This window comes from Dysidea avara, chromosome 10, assembly GCF_963678975.1.
Source record: "Dysidea avara chromosome 10, odDysAvar1.4, whole genome shotgun sequence".
Lineage (NCBI taxonomy): Eukaryota > Metazoa > Porifera > Demospongiae > Dictyoceratida > Dysideidae > Dysidea > Dysidea avara.
Window position 1 is genome coordinate 13,185,304 of NC_089281.1, and position 20,084 is coordinate 13,205,387.

At 38.9% G+C, this 20,084-nt stretch overlaps 1 protein-coding gene across 1 annotated transcript in view; it reads right to left on the reverse strand.

Annotated features, from left to right (window-relative positions):
- Positions 1-20,084, reverse strand: part of LOC136268049 (leucine-rich repeat serine/threonine-protein kinase 2-like) — a 20,763-nt gene continuing 679 nt past the window's right edge. The window contains exon 3 of the mRNA XM_066063284.1: positions 1-5,617. Within this exon, the coding sequence (XP_065919356.1) occupies positions 138-5,617 (5,480 nt within the window). The 3' untranslated portion in view covers positions 1-137. The remainder of the gene's footprint in view (positions 5,618-20,084) is intronic.

Genomic DNA, 20,084 nt, shown 5'->3' on the forward strand with positions numbered 1-20,084 from the left:
TTTGACTTTTGATCTGTTAGACAAAGCTGCCTGACAGTCACTAAAAACAATGATTTATAATTTCAAAATGTTAGGGATACAAAAATGATAACAATAATCAACAAAACATTATAATAAAATACACAGCACACGCACATTTAATTAAGCAGCTGCACATGCAAATTAGGGCGATTAGGTAACTTCAAATAGTAGTTAAACTCATCATGTGTCTTAATAGTTACCATGTCCTTGCTGTTCTGGTATGTGATCAGAAAATTTCCGTTCACTTGAGCTTCCACAGCTATCTTGCTCAAAACACTCTTTAGAGTAAACGGGGGTTCACAAGTCAGTTGTAATTGCCGTCCATTAACTACCTCAACCATTAGTTGTTCTACCAGACTCTCATCACCCACTAATCCACTGAGTCCATTGCTGATGGTGCTGTCAGTGTGCAGAAGAGTAATACGTGGCTCTTGTTGGGTTTGTCGACTACTTTGTTGGACTACAGGTTGGTCATTAGCACTGTTTTCGTGTGTCCCATTTTCAGTGACTGCAGTTGGTGATGCTGTGGGACAGCTTTTCATGGACTCAGTAAAGCCAGTATCTATCATGGTCTCCTCAAGTCGAGAATAATTCAGATACGAGGTGCCCTCACTGAGGTAATGAACCTGTCGCATGTACTTTGCTGGAAGTACCTCCCACAAAATAGCAACACCGGCTGTGTCCACAGGCTGGCCATTCTCATCCTTACGAGCAAAATCTGGTAATTCCCTGAAGCTGTCATCAGGTTGGTACATTTTTCCACCACTGATCATCATGCACTCTTCCTTTTGACAAGGACCAGGGTAGTTAGCGGCAGCAAGGAAACGTATGAAGCTTTTGTAAGGCTTGAAATATGTCAGCAATTCACCTGAAGGACTACCTGGTGAAATAGGGTTCATACCAAACACCATTATGTGTCCACTGGCTAGCCCAATCCAAATTGTATCAAGAGCAGTACACATGGCAGTGATTATTCGATCTCTTGGATCACCAACATGACACTTCTCTTCAGCTTTGACTCCCACATCAACATCACACAAGTGTACTCTTTGGCGGGCATTCCATGCTGACATCATTACACCTCCAAGGTGAGCACTCCAAACTTGTTCCTCATTGTTTGATAACTGCATCAGTCCGACAAAAGATTGGGGATTCTTTGTTCTCTTTTCCACCCCTTCTAAGTCAAGACTGTCGGGATTCAGGAAATGAATCTGATTACGGGTGGATGCCCACAAACAGGTCTTGGTAAGCACCACTCCATCAACACAGTGTTCTGATACATACTTGTATTTTGGCTTAATGTCACACTGAATCGTTTGCACATCCATTGGGAAAGCAAAGCAGTAACCTTCCATTGTACCCATGTACACTAGCTGGTCAGAATTGGTGATACAAGAAACAGCATTTTCTCTCATCTTGATGTTGTGTACCAAGTCCTTAGTGTTCTTGTTGAAGATGTCCACTACTCCATATTCCAAACCAGCTCTAGAGGCCACCCAAATGTGGTCACCACACTGCTTCATACAGCGCACCTGGTTTTCTCTCACAAAGTGTTTGCCAACTTTCACCATTGTGTTTGCATTAAAGATACTCAACTCAATCCCTTCAACTCCATCACAGCAAATCCACAGCTCACTGGGAATAGGAACCGGTCCAACCTCATTGCTGAGAATTGGGGTAACGATGCAACCATTACGCACTGAATATTTGCTGCTAACGGGAATAACACTAATAATAAGCTCTAGTGCTGGGGCACAAAGCCACTCAACAATCTCTTGAGTTTTTGGTCGGTCCTCAGCATTACCTTCCCAACATAGTTTCATGACACGTGACATATAGAACAGACCAGTCTCAGCTACTGGGATGTCTTCTAATTGGGGTCTCTGTCCCTCTTCTATGGCTGCTTCAATTTTAAACGGTTGTACATTGTGAAAAGGATGACGACGAGCTATCAACTGGTAAAGGAACATACCAAAAGAAAATATGTCTGCTCTGTGATCATAAACTGAACGCTCCTTTAAATGATTGACATGAGCAACTTCAGGAGCAATAAAACCTTTGGTACCGTGAAGACCTCGTGATCCTCCAGGGTCAGCATGAGCAGCTATGTTAAAGTCAGTCACTTTACAATTTATCAAATGATCTGGTGACAGTGACCATAACAACACATTATCTGCTTTGAGGTCACGGAAAATGATATTGATGCTGTGAAGGAAGCGAAGCGCAGATGCGACTTGAATAGCAATTCGATACATAACGATTCTCGAAAATGCTCTTTGTTCTTTAAGCAATGGAGCCTGCAATGTTCCTTGAGGTGCTTCCTCCAGTACTAGTGACATTGCAGGGTATACAGTTACTCCAACCATACAAACTAAACATGGATGGTGTAGTTGTTGCAAAACTTTGCTCTCTGCTCGCAACTCCTTGAAGCCTTCTTCCACTTTGTTGTCATCCTTTGCAGTGTATAGTTTTACAGCCACCGACTGACCCTTGTACTTGCCACGATAAACCTCTCCGAATGCTCCAGTTCCTAGTAAACTCTCCTTTTCTTTTTTGTACATGACTTCACTAGCATCCAGGAGAAATGTTGTGTCAAGGTCAGCCAACAACAAATCTGGGACAAGGTTTATCAGTTGTAGCACTTTATTGCAACCACCACAGTTTGTAGATAACTTGTGCTCAGCAATCAAAGGCAGCAGATTATCTACTTTAAATTCAAATGGATTTGGAGCACCAGATTTTGCACACTCATAGCAAGGTACCTTGTGGTCGAGTTCACCAGCTAGTCCAGGATACCATTCAGAAATCAGCTGCTCAACAAGATCAATTAGCTGGCCCAATATTTTGCGACCTTCAGCTGTTGGTGAACACATGATTAAGACACCATCTTTGTCCTGGTGTTTGATAGTATCCACCATTGACTCAATAATAAAAAACAAATTTTCCACATTGTAAAAGACCCCTGTACGCCAGTACACCAAATTTCCACCATCTTCTGTAGGAAACACATCAACTGATTCTTGGTGTTGTAATGGTCGAGGCCCATTAGTCATCACTTCAGTGGGTGCTGATGTATGTGCTGCTGCTGGTTTATCACATTCTAAAGATCCTTCCACTGAATGAGCAGACTGAGTGGAGGAAAGATTTGAAATTGTTGAGACCGTATCAGAATGGATACCATTTTCGACTGGTTCTGGCTCTTCCGAAGGCACTTCAGAAACACTGGCAAGGGTACTTGTTTCACTCTTCAAACGAACATTTGTTGAAATGACAAGATCATCCTCTTCAATTGGCACGTACTCACTTAGTATATGCTTTACTTTCTTGATACTATTCATGATACGAGATAGCAAACGACTCCACAAACCAGGGGGAGTGGGATGACAACGATAGGTTTGGCCTCCAGAAACTGAAGGGCGAAAAATAATGAACCGCTTATAACAATCTTTGTCATCTGGTAACTGCTCATTTACAATGGCAGGACGAGCCCCAGGTAACATTGACGGGATCAGAATCCTTTTGTTGTCTTTGTCTAGAGGCAAGGCAATTTCAAACCTGCTGAGCAATGTGAGATACTGTTGAAAGTATTTGGTAGGAAAGCGTCTGTCTTTGAATAACAGAGAGATGTTCTTGCTCCTCAAAATTCCTTGCTTCACATATGGGTTCCTTTGTTTCACAGTGACAACAGTAGACATGAGATCACAAAGCCATCGAGGATCAACAAAGTACAAATCATCAAGGTTATGCTTACGGTCATCATAATGTAGCAGAGCACCAACTTCATGTAAAAAGTGAGTAGCTGTACGCAATTCCTCATCATCTTGAATATCAACAAGATTAAGATCCCTCACCATCTTCTCAAACTCTGCAGCATGCATAATTGGCTCATGTTCTCCATCTTTCACCTTGCGGTGGATGGTAGCCAGCTTGGCATCCAGTGCATGATAACTGGATGGAATTTTGGCACCCATCACATACTGATTCTTTATTTTGTACTCTGAAGCAGCATTGTAAATGTATTCCTTTAGCTTTTGGACATTCTCCATTTTACCTTGCAATCCAACCACAGTGATGTTGGTGACAACAAGACGTCGGTACTGTGCAGTGAGCTTCTGAACTTCCCTCAAAAGGTCATCGATTTTTCCTGACTGGCGGTCCTCTTCAGACACCTTGTCAAGGAAAGTACCCACAACAATCACACAAGAATCGGGAGCCCGCACTGAAATATTGTTAAGCCATGGCTTTAGGTCAGCAATTCCAGCATCTCCTTCAGTGACATTCCACACCAGTAGGTACAATGACCTCTTGGACAAAAAACACTGGTGAGTAGCATAGTACTCTTCTTGGCCTGCAAAATCCCAAATACTGAAGTGAAACGTTTTTCTGTTATATGCTGGAGCATATTTCCACTCACTAACATCTACACCAACTGTAGATTCATTGCCAATTTCTCGGCCTTGTAATCGAGCTACTATTGTAGACTTTCCCATTGCTTGCTTACCAACAAGCATCAACTTCATGTGAAAATAGCCACGAGCGCTACGTAAACGGCTGTTCAGGTAGCGGATACAATCAGCTGTGGTAACACGGACACTTCTGGGGGGATCATTGAGATCATTAAGACCATCCAAGTTGAGATTGAGCAGATTCTTCAGTCGACCTAGTTCAGATGGGAGGGCCAGTATCTCAGAGTTGTATGCAATGTTGAGTGTAGTAAGACCAATAAATGAACATACACAATGGGGAACCGTGCGAAATTGATTATTGCTAATATTCAGATTCTTCAAAGTGGGAGCCACTGCAGAGTTAGGTAAGCTGCTCAAACGATTATAGGACAAGTCAAGTACAGACAAAGAGGCAGACCATTCTGGCACATCAGGTATCTCGACAATGTCATTATGTGACAAATTTAACTCATTGATGCTAGGTAGCTCCAACAAGCAGTGAGGAATTTCACGTACCTTGTTCCACTGCAAATCAAGTTTAGTGCACTGTTTCAGGTAGCTTCCCATTTCTGGTGGAAGAGAAGTAAACTCATTACGAGCTAATCTCAGCTTTTTCACCCAGTGGATTTTTCGCAACCATGAAATCTCCAACTGTGTCAGACGCAAGCCAAACCACAACACAGTCCCACTGTCTTTGTCAACATCTGTTCTAAGTAGAAGTTCCTCCCTCACTGCAGATGCACTGCTTCGTCGTGATATTTCAATGGGCACCACTGTCTTGATAGTGTGATTACACACAACCCGTTGAAGCTCATTAATATCATCTTCTTCTGTTAGTGGTATCTTAGTATCTAGCCCTTGTACGTTCTCCGCATACAATTTCAGGACAAGGATTCGATCATTCTCCATGGCTGCTTTGATAATCAGAAGGGCTGCAGTTACTGCATATTTCCTCAGCTTGCGACTTTCCTCCAAAGCTTTATCAATATTTGATGCTCCACGAAGGATCAACTTTCCAACATTACTATGATTACCACTCTCCACAGCAGCTATCAGAGCATGATCAATGCACTTTTCTTCCAACTGATTGAGAGGTGTCTTCAATAGCTCATTGAGATTTGGGCCATTAACCCTGACTTCTTTGATGATTTCTGTAGGACAAAAAAAAAAAAGTTACAACATAAAAAAACATGTTGTATGCATTTATATAGATCACTGTACCAGTTATACATTACATTGAAGAGCAATACAATAGAACCTTACAATCTGGTTAAACATACTAAATCATCTCTTGAAAAAGCATGGTTGCAAAATACTCTAATAGAACATTCAACTCGACAACTCTAACAGAGCAATCAGGTTAGCACTAAAACGCCATCAAGAAATGATGCAATATGCTGATAGTATAAATCTTGCCTAATTCAACATAAATCTATCTATACAGCTTGTTTAGCCACAGAATCTAATGCAGACTGTAAACTAGTTTTGCATAAGCGTAAGAGTTACCCTATAAACTAGTGCAATTATTGACGTAGGGTTCCAGCAATAAAAAGTACTGAAACAAGAGATGAATGACAGTAGCTATTACCACATAGCTTTGTGGGAAAATCCCTACATTGGCATATACAAGTGGCTGTGACTGCTTTATTAGGGTATCTTGATCTTGTTGCTTATCTTGAGTACGCTACATCCTAACAACAAATACAGCAGATGACAAAACTCGAATTTGGGTCTGCCTGCCACCCACTCAACAGTACTACTGTATTGTCTGATACGTCCCCTTAAAAAGCTCATTATTGGTTATGTCATGTGCTTCAATTATGTCATTAACACTTTCACACCTCAGATCAAAGGAGCCGCCCAGGCTACATTTTATATGTAGCCCAGCTAGCCGTGCTACATCTGGGTAGCGACTATATAGATGTTAAGGCTGAAATCAATTGTGGGGATCGATTAATTCTCATGTGAATAGTATGCACGGCTTGGATTATGCCATGAAGACCACTCAGACTGAGAGTGTTTTGTATTCCTCGCTACTACGAGTTGGACTAAGGTGAGAACTAGTGCTATAGTTTATTCACCAATCATTTCCACACATTTTTGAATACGGACCACACACCCATCACAAGTTACCACTCTGCACGAAGCAACCACTCTACAAGCAATCTTACCTATCTAGGCCTTTAATAAACTCCATAATTATTCCACACATGATTCAATAGCACAGATTAAAACATCAAACTCGCATAACAAAAAAAAAAATTCTCTATGATATCTCCAGGATTAGTTCATTCATCGTATTCTAACATAACCAGAACATACTAGCTGCTTACCCATAAACAAAAATCATTGGCTGGCAGCATATATAATAATAGATCCAGTGGTTGCACTCGTATTGGCTTGGGTGATTGATTGCTCTGTACAGGCTATCAGCCTGATACGGATGGGAAGTATAACATAGTAGCTGTAACACGGGGCATTTGGGCTTTGCCTGAAATGTACCTCTCTAATCCGACACTTCTGTAATCCAGAATACCTCTATAATCTGACATTGTTTGTATACTAAAATGACCTTTCCTAAGTAATACTACCTCAATAATCCAATATCCTGGCTAATCTGACACAATTTTCTTATCCCAATGAGAGTTGGATTATAGAGGTTTCACTGTATTACATACATCACAGCATATGAGCTTGATAAACAGCAACACTTCTAGTTAGAGGTATACTGATTATTGGATCAGTTAAAATAGTGGCTACTGACATGGGGATTTTCGCCCATATCGGTACAGAACAGTATAAGAACTGATTATAACTGCTGACACTCATACAGTAGCAAAAGCTTGTTTATATATTAATTTTCTACTTTATCCATGGCACTCTTTAGTTGAAGACACATTAATATTTATCACAGTCTTTAACCCTCAAAGTCACATAAAACGGCTCACAAGTCATCTTGGAAAAGCTGCAAAACTCCCATGATTGCCAATAAAATTAGTACGTGAGACAAATTACGGAAACTATACCACACACTTTAACTGCTAAGACAGTTTAAACACAGGGGTGTAATTCATATAATGTTTTAAAGAAGATATCCTTGAGGTTTGTAAACTCCATAGATTCTAGTCGCATGGAAAGTTTATTTGTTGATCTAAAAGTTGAGATGGTCCATGTGGCACTGCTCATGCAGTGACTCACTCAAGATTGGTCACCTTGTTGTGCAGAGCCTTTAAGCAAGCTAATGGCAATTCTTGTCGATTGAGGACAGATTTTCAACTGAAATTCGGTGAAGAAGACAAGTAGAGAAAAAGTGCTAACTGCTTTACTGTTAATATCTATGAATATATAGTCAAAACAGTTGTTACTTAAACATCACACACTTTCTGTGCTTTTGCACTTATGCATTAAAAATAAAGCAGATATATAGTACCTAAATGGAACTTGCTGTATCAGCCATTAAAATGCAGAGTAATGTTCAAATGTTTGTAGGTGCCTAATCGTCTGAATTCCACAATAGAAGCCACATCACTACTACCACAGGCAAAAGTTAACAATACATGTACTACACAGTGAGTGCAATACTGAAAATATAGCACAAGGGTATGGTTAAGAGACAAATTCGCTGAGTGCTATATTTGACTCAAGACCACACGCAAGTGCTATATTTTCCATAGTGCATGAGCATTAGTGGTGCTTTAACAGGTTTAATAGATAAATCTGTTAAAGTTATAGTGACCATATGTTTGGGACATACCAGATGTGGTAATGATAACAAGGTAATAACTTAGTATGGCAGAATCAACTATAAACAACATTTTGTAAGGGTTCTGAAATTCTGTCATACATTATACTAGCCACCATGCTTGCAGTCATACCCTTAAGTAAACAGGAAAAAGGATATATGGGCTATTGCATTAGTCACTACATGGCATACCTTATGGTGGGCAATTAGTTATAAGCATTGAAGACCATTTTTCAAAGTGATAATTGCACTAGTAATGATAAAAGAAGGGATTACACTGTGATACTTTGCATGCCTTGGATCTGTGACCCTGTGTGTAAATTCATTGTGTAGTTGCTCAAACATCTGAAAAACATACTTTGGAGACAATCACTTCAATTAATAGGTTAGCGACAGTATTAAGACTTAACAATAGAGGAAAGGAGCACATCAAAACACAATAATTCAGAGTAAATCAAAGGATTCTCTCTACAAAACTCTGCAATTTGTAGTATATATCTATATAATTATATAAAGCTGAAAAGCTGTCTGTCCGTCCAACCGTCACGCCGCGTACTCACCAAACTTAGTGCGAATCGGCACAATCTGTGCTGATAATGAAGCACTCATCATTCGCCTACTCTAATATTGTTATCACAAGTTCACGCCTGCTTCCGTTCATTCTTGACTGCGTAGAAGGCCAAGGTGTAGAGAAAACCTGAGCAACATTCTTTTGATAACCACAGCACACACTATTCAAGTGGTAAATGCCTGACTAGCGTGTAGGAGGTTGTGGGTTCGAATCCACATGTTGACAGATTTTTTTCTTTCTACTCAGTATTTTTAGTGCACACCTTTTTAAAACTTGACTTTTAGCTCATCGTGTCTTGGCATGCAAAGCAAGTGTCGACCTGGAATTTTAGCAAAATTAAACGCACATCACCTGGCAACTCGAGTGTTATTGTAGCAAATCAGTACGTGCTTTTGTTTGTTCTTTACAGGGCGATGAAGGCAGGGATCACTGAAAAGTTGAGCTACATTCCTGTCAAAAACCACACATACTGCAGACTGCATTTCCATTTAAAAATTGCGCGCACATGCACTACATGCGCACACAAGATTGTAAATGTTTTGCTTGATGGAACAGGTTGGTGATATCAAGGACTATGATTTTCAGTCTATAAAAGCAGTTCCGTAAAGGATTTCATTTGAAACCTTAAATATTGAAGCAACGCATGCATAACGTAATTTTTAAATGGAAATGCAATCTGCTGTAAACAACTGTGGCGATTTGTGCACCTCCCTTACCCCAAGTTATTATAACCAACCTGGGTTCAATCCCCCCCTAGGTCATTACTTCCTTTTCACTTTGAGACCTTTTTGGTGCACCTTTTTGTTCTATCTGTTCCATGTAAGTCTTCATCTACAAACTCTTATGCTCAGTTTTTTTAGCACTGGCACATAACTGCCTTACATCATAGGGACAGTTATAGCACTTTTGGGGTAGGGCAGGTGAATTGCCAACATGTTTGTCCATCTGTGTGTTGGTCCAGTGTGTTGTATTAAAGTTTCTTTACACTTGCAGCTGCAGTATCCAGAATACCTACTTCTATGTTTTAATCACATAGGTGTGCACTGACATACAAAAAATTGTTTGTTCAAATTTACCTAAGCAACTTGCATGATTGCCCGGGACAGGGACTACTGAAAAAAAATAAATTACTGGAGCCATGTAGATACTGTAGTTTACACTGAGAAGCTACGTCTGACCTCAGTGGCACATAATCCTGATTACATCCTTTTACTCCATACATTACCTATTACACTGTAGGTATTTTAAACAGGCCTAATGTATTTCGCGGACTGGATTCATGGACTGGACTCGCGGACTGGACTCACGCACTGAGCTGAAAACAACTTTTAAACAATAATCCAGGCATTATCCATCTCTTGCAACTCTGGAGACACCACTATCGAGTTACAACTGCTGATACTGCTCTTCCTTACAAGTTAACAAACTAGCGCGTGCACTAATTTATTAGAGTACACTTACGATACACGAGTACTAGCAGTGATGAAGTGTGATAGAGGCTATTGTTGTAGCTTAGATGTTTTTCCTTTGTTGCTCCAGTACTTAGCACTAGTGTTAGGACTGTAGTGATGAGTACCATCATCTCGCTGGGCGTTGCCACCTATAGCTACCCTGCTAAGAATTATTACTGGGTCATCTCTACAACCCTAGCACTAGTGCTAAAGCAATAAAGGAAAAACATCTAAGTTACAACAATAGCCTCTACCACGCTTTATCACTGCTAGTGCTCGTGTATCGTAAGTATATTCTAATTAATTAGTGCACAACTAGTTTGTTTACTTGTAAGGAAGAGCAGTATCAGCAGTTGTAGCTCGATAGTGGTGTCTCCAGTGTTGCAAGATATGGATAATGCCTGGATTATTGTTTAAAAGCTCTGTGCGTGAGTCCAGTCCGCGAAATACATTAGGCCTTTTAAACATGGGTTTTTGCATGGCAAGAGATATTATGTATCACCATTCACTACAACATCAGAACTGAAAGTGTATAGCATAGGACAAGAACCTTTGTTTGCCATGCAGTAATTATAATTGCAAATTGTGTTATACAATTGCCTTAGCTTGTATGCATTTTAACTAATTAGCTCTGCATGCTCCTTATTTCACTATATGTACTTTAAAAATTGATCATGTAATTTAAATATCAACGTACATGCTACACAGCAAATATAAGACACCGATATTTATCTTGGTTCCCAATATATTAATTATTGTCACATTAGTTGCCCTGCATGTAAAGCAGGTACCAATGCTTTTGATTGTTCTTTACAGCACATTGAAGTCACTGGTAGGGAAGACTCACTGAATAATTGAACTACATTCCTGTCAAAACCACAAACAATAAACTTTGATATTTTGCATCATTAATTTCAGCAGGATGGCGTAAGAAAACGTCATGCTCTTTAAAAAAGCATCACCATGCACACTACATAGCTACATTAGCAGTGCTGGTGTTTAATGCTTGGTCCTTCTTCCTGGCATTAAAATGTTTAATGTGGAGATGGTCCTGCATGTATGGCAGGTACCAATGCTAGTTCTCTATAGGTAAATATTGTTTCAATTGTCACGTTTCCTAGTACTTGTCAGTGTGCGATCATCAGTTCTACCAGTGTTGCACCGATATGAGATTTTGCTGATATTCCGATAACCGATATTGAATAATGTTTTCAAGCCAATAAATGTAGTCGATCCGATATAGCAGAACATATCTATTTTGAAGCAATTTTTACTAGAAATTTGATTGTGAAGGACCAATTTAGCTTGTTTATAGCAGCAGTATTGCTACAACAATAGCTGACAGTATACTGAAGTAGTAATAATAACAACAGTAATAACAACAGTAATAACAACAGTAATAACAACATTGGTAATGCAAAAAATGCAACTAAATGCATTTGTAAACATCATTAGGGGTGTACATGATCATGTACTTTTAAATACATACACATATCTGTATCTGCTGCATTTTTCATTGTGGTGCCGATCCGATACCGATATACAAAAACAAGCCGATATATGGTTTTTCCGATAACCGATCCGATTATCGGTGCAACACTAAGTTCTACCAGTGTGAACATTTTAACACATCTGATAAAATCCCATTTGCAGAGACCTTATACTGTTTTGGATACTTTCCTCTATTATTAACTCTTGTTGCAACTTGCTAGGTTGTGAAATACTATAATGGCTTCGCAGTCATTGTTGTGTAAAAGTATTAAGTTATGGGTTTAGAAGAGGTTGGAGACTTTACAAATTTGTGGTTAATCAAAAAGGGTGAGGTTTCACTGTAGGTAAACTAATCAAGGTCATTTATACACATCAGAGGAGGGAGGAAGCATTTTAAGTGCTACTTGAAAATATTATGCTAATTACATAGTTTTTTTTTAAAATATCACGTGAACCCCATTAGTCAGAATACAAAACCAGTGAATGGTGGGGATTAGAGGGGATCATTACCTCTTTGGATTGTGCTTCATGTAAAGATTAAGATGATGTACTTTCTTGTGTAAAAGTGCTTCGTTTCCTAGACACGTCTGATGAAATGCTATTTCACGTCTAGCGATTCTTGCACTAGTCAACTACGTTCTTCTAAAAGCAATAATGCCACACTTTGTTATAATGTTCCCACATTCAAATAATTTTATCCACAGTAATTTAAGCAGTGCCTACCCTAAAAACCAAGTTTTATGAAATTTGCACTATTACTTAGCACCCAGGAAGTAGTAAGGGCTTATACAAACTGTAATACAAAATTCGCCTATCAATAATAAGCAGAAATATCTACGTTATAAGCATGGAACTAGCCAATTTCAAGCAACAAGGCGATTGGTTAACATCAGTGACGATCTATCTTCTTCGCGATGCGATCTGTTACAAGCCATCTAGTTACTCCTTTTAAAGAACACCATCACGTGATCTTGTATATCACCAGGTGTATTTCTAAATGAAGAGCGCCATGAAGTTTATTGCAACTGAATACAAGCAACAATGCGAAAGTTATGGATGGATTTATACAAGGTTAGTTGTACTGTTGTGTAATACGTATAACTAGGAGGATGGTTCTAACTAGCATAGTTTCACATAATACATGTATATTGACCTTGTATACCAAAAGAATCACCTATTAATGGTGAATATAATGGCCTTTATTTCAAACCCATAGCTTTAATTTCTGTGGAGTTACAGCTTTTTGTTTACATCCTAAATACTTGGACGTGATATTACGGCACTGGACTTTCACGTAAGCTTATATTTGGATATAATATTACAGTGGCAGTCCTTAAATTAATTAATCTGGGTTTTGCAAAATTCATTTTAACGGTGCTTAAACTGCTTCCACCCTCTTCTGTATACACATGCAATGGTGCAAGATTAACTTTGCCTATTTAGCTGATTTCACATTTAACGTGACACTCAGTACTCGCTGCACATCAAAGGATGACTTAAATAACATTTTCAATTAAGAACAGGAGTCAAATTTTGTGGTGATCTGTTACATTCAGTGAGAGACTCGTAAATGAAACTCAATACACACAACATGGCTTCAATAATGAAATGATACTATAGCTCCACTGACAGCTATTGTAGTTCTTTGAACAGTGAGACTTCGTATACAATAGTGTAATACGACTTTTCCTTGTTTCATAGTCACTTAGTGGCATAGTACTATACATTACCACTCTATCAGCATCTCTCCATATTTTGTTGAGGTAAGGTAAACCCATGAAACTGACCTGGATGACCCAAACGATGGTTCAGATTAAAAACATGTTAAAGAGTGCTAGCGGGTGTTTGAAGCCATTCAAGGGACAACCCACATAACCACATGCAGCTGTTACATCATGATTGGCAATATTACGCATACTCAAAGTATCTGTGTTAGTCGGCCATATTTTGCACCAAAGAAATTGGCAAAGAAACTGCCTGTTTCGTTTGAAAACCATCACGAAAATGATTGTCTGGGTACCCAAGAGTGAAAATAGACTGAATTAGCCTGAAAAGTAAGTGTTAGTTTTGAAGACACTGGTTTGTAGTCAACACACGTTCTTCCTGTGTTTTGTCAAGTGATAATGTATGTTGGTAAGTTATATTTGTAATTGTACACCTATTTTTAGGTAGTGACGATGTTCCAACTGGATTTTATCACCCAGTACAAGACACTGACTGTGCGTTATAAGGCGTTACCTATCATAAAGCAGGCTTGACGACTCCACAAGCAACAGGAAGGTGTCCCAGTGTGTATAGAAAAGGAACAAAAGCTTTTCTTTTGTTCAGAACTTCATTTATAGCTTGTTATTTAATAAAGTTGGCATTTGTGGTTTATTGGAATTTGTTGTGATAACTGGTCGGCGTGCGCAAGTTCTACACTTATTGTAAAAGGTGATATTCTGGAACACACAATAGTCGGATCTCTACCAAACTTTTGGTGGGCCATCAGTGATAAATTTGCAAACTTTTACCGCATGGAATTATAATTGCTGTGATCCAGCACGAAGTTACAAGGCCTGGAAGTTGAAGTTCGCTTGCGGGAACTCGCTCTTTGTTTCATAACTCAAGAAAGTAGAAGTTCAAAGACAAATCCATGCACTAAGTTTCCACAAGTTAGTTGAAGAATCTTCACAGTGAAATTGATGCCTGTGCAAGCAGCCAGTATCTCGGAATAAGAAAAATGCATGGGTTAACTTTGAGGGACTATAGTGCGTGAAATCTTGTACTGTATAACGGGTTTTTACTGCGCCTATAATTTATCACGAATCTTAAAAGTGTGACACAAATTTCCGTGAATGCAGCTACCCGCGAAAATAAAATCCACTGATTTTATTATTTCGATTACTAGAAACGCATTGAAAGAGGAGATGGAAGCATTGTTAAGCAGTTATGTACATGGCTACCACTTTTATAAAGACATATTGGACTCCTGTCATTGACAAGGAACTTACTTGCATTATATAAAAGTGGGTATGTGTACCGTTGCGTGATGACCCAACAGTAGTGGGGCACTTACTGCGCGCCCTCTCAAGGATATGCAGTTAGTTTTCGTTTCATGGCGGCACAATAATATGTATCAAGTTACAGGGCAAGAAGACACAAAAAGTTGAAAACACATAAGATAAATTAAGCGCGATTTAATTACTGTGGCTAGCCACTGTTCGCGAAAATAAAGTCTTCGCGGTAAAAACCCGCTATACGGTACCTTGGTCTCTGTATAATAGAAAGTTAGGTCAATCTTCGAAGCAGTAGTTTAGATTCCTGTAGCTTCCTTTTTGCCTGTACCAAAGGTGAAAAGAACAGCATTTGTGTGGCTTCAAAAAGGCACTAGCACCCTTAACTGCATGCTTTGACTTTTAAACTAAGGCTTAATTTGGCTTCACTAGATCTTCAGTACAATTTCTGGTGCTATTTTGTGTATTTTCTTCCATTCTTACCGTTTGCCCTCCGTTTTATGCAGTAAGCTCTTCATCGCGTGATGACGTCTCCAATTTCCCTGTTTATTAAATTACACATAAGAAAAGCTTTCAATTCACATTTGATATTCTCCTTAAGTAGCGATTTAGATTATTCTATACAAATCCTATTAGCTCACGTGAGTGTGTTGTACCTCCTTTGATAATAGCTAGGCACTAGCACAGATATAAGCTCACTCATAAAAGCTTGCTTGCTTGAAAAGTGGGCATGGCAAAATGTTTGGTAGCATAATGTGAACTGATGAAGCATACCTTAGCAATGCTCGGGATATTCTTAGATGGTCACCCTAACCTTTCTGAAGTGGCCAGCCCTGCAGGAGCTGAAGGATCAGAATCCAAAAGTAACCCAGATTATTCAATTATCCAAGTCTACTTACTACCTCAGTTTAAGTGGATCCTGATAATCAACAAGCAACTGGTAAATGTACTGTGTAACGTGTGATAAGTGGGATGAGACATAGTGGAAAGATAATCATGCTTGTAAGCATTATACTGTGTTTGCCTTACATACAGTAATGTACCACAAACACTAATCTTACAGTATAACTCAACAATGAAGCATAACCAAAAAGGATGGTGGGCAGCATACATACAATGCCAACAGAGGAATGATGAATCTACATCAATATTCTAAAGTTTATTGGTATGCTCTTTTGCTGGACTCAATGATAAAGTATATGTACATTACATAATGGAAAAGGTCAAGCTTCATTACCACAAACCCAAACAGATGACACCAGAGGTTGACATCAAAACCACAAACTTTAATCACGTAAAATTTCATCTAGAATGATACTGATGGAATGCAAAAGTTTCAGCAAAGTTGATACTGGCAAAGTCTGTTCAAAGTCTGCTCGAGTTGTACCATCAAGATTTCAGTATTTATACAATTACAAGGTCAGGAAAGCATTATTCAATCTAGTTAAAGATATACGAGTAAAACAAAATGTTCAAATGAGCTCCTTAACCCAATGAATGTCATCATCTGATCATTGAAACTGGGATGAACGTGCTCTCAACCTGGGGTTTGATAAGTATTTCAGCTGAGCTAAACTGGCCCAACCCAGCTCCACCAGTAGTATACCACTAGGCCAATCAGCTTATGTTTGATGTGTATTAAACTAGTGCTGAGAAAATTGGAGCAGAAGCCATGAGTTGTGTGGGTTGTTTTGTGTTCACACTGGGCCAATTGAGTGCCATATTGCCTTATCAAATAAGCTTTAAGTGTCCATGTGAAAACAGTGAAAGAAGCACGCCTATACTACAACTTCACAGGGACAGAGAACTCAGCAGACAACCAATTATTGAAGTGGATAAGACACTACAGTACGAATTAGAGAAATGAAAAGTGATACACAGAGATATACATGACATTGTACAAACTAAATTCCAAACAATCTAATAAAACTATTTTGGGAAGTATTATAAATACCTAGGTACTATCCATTTTCTGGTGGGTGACAAAAGTTAAAACATTCCCTTTAACATGATGTCTTTCTAATCCATGACTGAAAGGCTTCTAAAATAGAGTAACTATACAAAAGAAGTTCCTGTCTCTAGTTTTCAACTGAAGAGTCTACATACCACATAGGTTATCTCGCATTATTAAATTAACCTAATCACCACCAATACATATAACTACATCATGATCAGTAACCATATATCTAAATAGTTCACTATGTTGTTTTAGTATATATCATAACAGTAGATGCAACAAAGTTATCAAACAGCAAAGTCTAAACTTTTGGCATGCCCGAACAAACAACGAAATCTCCTTTAACTGTCGACTTTATACCTATCTCCATCAATGTATAACACTTTCTTTATTACCAAATAATTCATAACTCGCCTGTTATAAACGCTTACACTTTCATAGCAAACATCCATTAGTACAGGAACAGGGCCTCTATGGGCATGTCCACTTCAGTACTACTATGAAACACATTTTACGGGTTGTTATGGTGAGGCTAACTTTAATTTTATGGGTGAGTTGTGATGTCATGCCACCACATAGCAGTGGCTGTTAAACTATTTCAGGGAACCAGGCACATCACCCACAGATGAATGTGACCAATTATACACTTTAAGGTGAAATCCACATCACACAATGTTGCATCCAACACATTGCTCTGAGCATCGCATACCATCTACAAAAAAAGTACATATGAAGTAGGCCTGGGCGGTATTGACTTTTACAATACCTCGGTATTTATTATTAAAATATTGCGATATAACTAGTTATTGAATATTTTGACAGGTTAATATAACGACATAGTATATAAGGTGTAAGTCCAGTTGTACTAATATAAAATGTTACAATTTTTTTGCTAAAAAAAGTTAACATGTTTACTTTGTCTGGTTTTAGGGAAGATTTGCTGGGGGTGACTATATTTCCTGAAGTGCTGAATAATCGCTCAGATGCAGAACTCGTAGCACACACACAAGTATTTTTGTACTAGGTGGGTATTGGCTGCTATATGTTTTCCACCAGGGTAGAATCTCCTCTTCTGAGTCCAACTTAGGTAGTGACAAGTACCTTTCAAGTTCAGTGTCAAAGATCTGTTCTGGTGAAATAAAACGAGATCCCTCCTCTTCATCTTCAGAAATCTTGAACAAAGTTCCTAAATTTTTCTTCTTTCGTGGAGGCTCTGAATGCTCAGTGACACTGACAGTAGGAGATGATGTCTGAGTAGACTGATGCTGCTGCTCTTGACAATGGCGTACTATATTAGCACCTTCCTCTTTTACTCTAGCTAAAACATCATCTACTTTTCTCACATACTTGACTTTAAACCTCGGATCAAGTACTGATGTGATATCTAAAAGGCTTGTCACTTCGTCATCCACGTAACGTCGACTGAGATCATTTTTGATGAGATTCTTTAAGGACCGAGTTAATTGAGAGTCAGCAGGATCCACCTTTAAAATTTTGGATTTTAAAAGCTCGATCATTGGAATCACAGCTGAAACGGTGACGTACTTTTCACCAGACAATGCGTCAGTCAACTCATGAAGTGGGGACAGAGCTTTGTCAATGGATTCCAAGACATCTATGTATTGCCAGGTTGGGAGCAGCAAAAGCTAGCCTAATGGCTTCTTTTTGCTGAAGGATTCAGCTGACCATTTTACCCATTGATCCCCATCTTGTAGGGCAATCAGCGACTAGAAATTTTTGGTCAATACCTAGGTTAAGCTGTGCCTTTGTGAGCTCTTGCTTCCTTTTCCAACTTTGACTGAAAGCACTTATAATCGTACGGCAAATTCCGAGAACTCAAACACATCGTTGGTCACCATTAAGTGCCTTCGTAACAGCTAAGTGTAAATTGTGCCCAAAGCACGATAATCTAAGCCACTCAAGGTCATTTGCAGCTTTCACAATGTTTGACCCATTATCTGTGGTCAAACAAACCTGATTGTCAGCCTTCAAATCCCAAGCCTCCAAAGCACTCTTCATTGCTTCAGCAATGTTTTCTCCAGTGTGTGATTCAGGAAAAAAATGAGTTTGCAAGCACCGAGTTCGCAAAGTCCAATGGCTGTCTATATAATGAAGTGTGTAATTCATGTAAGGTTTTAATCCGATACTAGACTGCAGGTCTGTAGTGGCTGAAAAGAATTTCACTTGCTTTAACTCTCCAGCGACTTTTTCTTTTGTTGTGGAGTACAATGACGGCAGTGCTGTTTGTGAAAAATACTTACGACTGGGAATTTGGTAACATGAGTAAAATGCCTTCAATAAGGCTGTAAACCCAAGACGCTCAACTGTTTGTATAGGTAAGGAGTCTTTCGCTAAGCAGTATGTAACTGCATTTGTCAATTTGGCCCATCGCTTTCCTTTTCTGTCATATGGCTGGGATCTTGCCAACGCGGCAAGCATTGTTGGCTGTGATGGAGAAACAGGAGCTGAAGAACGACTCTTTGGCTTCAGAGATTCGTTGTCCTTCCGATTTCTGTTCCATTGCTTGTCAACATTCATCATACAGAGCAGGATGGTTCACTCTCAGATGTGTTATTAAGTTCGAAGTGTTACTGTTCTTGGCAACTACGGCGCGATGACATTTTTGGCAAACAATTGCTTCTTCATTGTCACTTCGGACACCGAAATATCCCAAACAACTGATGTTCTCTTCTTTGTTGAAGGAACGATATCACTAAAAGAATCGGCCATTTTAATCGGAAACGTCCGTTTATGCTAATTAACTTTCCATATTCTAAAATACCGCATTCCGGTAAATTGATTTATTATCACAACTATTTTTATTATTAATACCGTAATACAACTAGATACCGGTATACCTCCCAGGCTTAATATGAAGCACAAGATGGTTAAAGAACTAGAAGGAAGCATTGCCATAAGACTGCTTAGTAAGGCTTACCACCAGCCCAAAAGCAGCAAAAGATAAAAAATTGATTTATCCAAAAATTATACGCAGTGAAATGTTCAGAGTCAGCGTATAGTTAAAGGCTCTGTTTGTACAAATCAACTACATACAACATCAGCAGAGAATGTACTACTGTGGCATCTGGATATAACTATGAATAGAGTAACAACAGACTCGGAGAGTCTACAGGCTCTCTAGAAAGATATGCATGGAAAAGGTTAATCATTTCAGTTTCAATACTTTCTTGGCATAAACATGGCATATAAAAACTGACCAATTATACATTAGCTAGAATTGGAATACACATACCAACTTGTAAGGTATCAGACATACACATGTACAAGATAGCTTGTAAACAACACCTTACCATTGTGTACGAAATGTGCACCACAATTTATATAAAATAATTATAAACTCGCTGTAAGAGTTGCAATAGTAAATACCGAACATGTGAATAGTGACGAAG